Here is a 1492-nt window from a genome sequence, read left to right as displayed (position 1 = left end):
TATATTTGTATCTGTTTCTCTCTCTCTCTCTCTTTCTCTCTCTCTCTCTCTCTCTCTCTCTCTCTCTCTCTCTCTCTCTCCCTCTCTCGCTCTCTCTCTCATCTTGCTTTTTCATTACACCGAATTGCCTTTGTTTTGTTTTTTAATTGAATAATAAAAAGCAATTATTTTCCTCCTTTTAAAAATAAAGCAATGAAGTCTGCTTAATGCGAAATTTACAAGACCACTGGATTATCCTAGGGTCAGCTGAGTTTTTGGTTTAGAGAGGTTGCTCAAATAGTAGGGAAACAATGTTTGGGATTTTCTTTTCTTTCGATTTACTGTTGCCTTTGGTTTTATAACCATGTTCGGTGTGTAAGTGGTTTCACTATAAGTGTTTTTGACAACCATGGACACACTTTAGATCATTTAACTGGCGGGCTTTGCACCTGCTTGTTTGTTGAGTATATACCAGGCTGAGTTACTGGATAAACATTCTCCCCATGCGAGACTTGGGTCTTCTGTGTGCAATGGTGAAGCGCCTGACCACACTGTCATTTTCGTCTTTCTGTTTATTCATATGAATCTGGAAACTCGGTGTGCTTTATGGGAATTGAGTATATTATTTATACTGGCAATGAAAAGATAGGTACCACTTTATGGTTGTGCAAAAAATCGACAAGTAATAAATAAATGATTATAACAAATAAACGAATTAATAATAAATTAATTTAATTGATAGATAATAATAATAATAAATAATCTTTTGAGTCTTTATGCTTTTCTTTTCATGTGAGTAATACTAAGAACTCTGAACAGTAGTTCATATAATAAAAATGAACATGTTGTATGTGTTTGTCTGTGTAGATCGGGACTCGTACAAGGATGTCCACGCCCTCCACCTGCCCAGTGAACGTTACTCTCCGGTGAGGCGAGCTTCCGACGGGTCGGCCATCTCGGGCAAGCATCAGGTCTGTCGCATGCACTTGTGTGTCTTCGGGGAAAAGTAAAGTATGTCCCCACCACCTCCCCTCTCCCTCCTCTGTCTCTCCCCCCCCTCCCCCTCCCACTCTTTCCTTCCCCATCCTCGGTCTCTCCCCTCTCTCCCTCCCTCCCCATAATGTTATGGGAGATTTGCCCTTGCTCTATAGCCCCTGATTTTTTTTACTTGTTCTGCATAGTTATGATAATAGTGACTTGTGCTTATATATAATAAATGTGTCTCTAAGTACAGGGAGTGGGTGGTTTGAGGGTGTCACTGGTATGTCTTACTTTCTTTTTTGACTGTCTGTCGTATTTTGTTGATATGTTTCTTTGTTGAAACTCAAACAAACTATGTGGGTAGTTGGCGGATGCTCTGGTGTGGCTTTCTCCTCATTCTGTCCTATAAAACATCTGCCGTCCTTGTCTCTCCTCCTCTTTGTTTGTGTTTCGTTCTCCCGGGTTACACTAATCTTTGGCACTTCTTTCCTATCAAACATCTATCGTCCTTATCTCCCCTTCTTCTTTTTTA

The 1492-nt window shown here is 40.2% G+C and overlaps 1 protein-coding gene across 1 annotated transcript in view; it reads left to right on the top strand.

Annotated features, from left to right (window-relative positions):
* The window catches only part of LOC101849046 (serine/threonine-protein kinase SIK3 homolog), a gene marked incomplete in the record, with an annotated part of 34676 nt that overhangs the window by 21134 nt on the left and 12050 nt on the right, over positions 1-1492 (top strand). The window contains 1 exon segment of the mRNA XM_013081747.2: positions 847-950. Coding sequence (XP_012937201.1) covers positions 847-950 — 104 coding nt within the window.

The sequence above is a fragment of the Aplysia californica genome, unplaced genomic scaffold, assembly GCF_000002075.1.
Source record: "Aplysia californica isolate F4 #8 unplaced genomic scaffold, AplCal3.0 scaffold00144, whole genome shotgun sequence".
Taxonomy (NCBI): domain Eukaryota; kingdom Metazoa; phylum Mollusca; class Gastropoda; order Aplysiida; family Aplysiidae; genus Aplysia; species Aplysia californica.
Note: the sequence above shows the minus strand (reverse complement) of the source record. Positions and strands in the feature narration are given on the sequence as shown.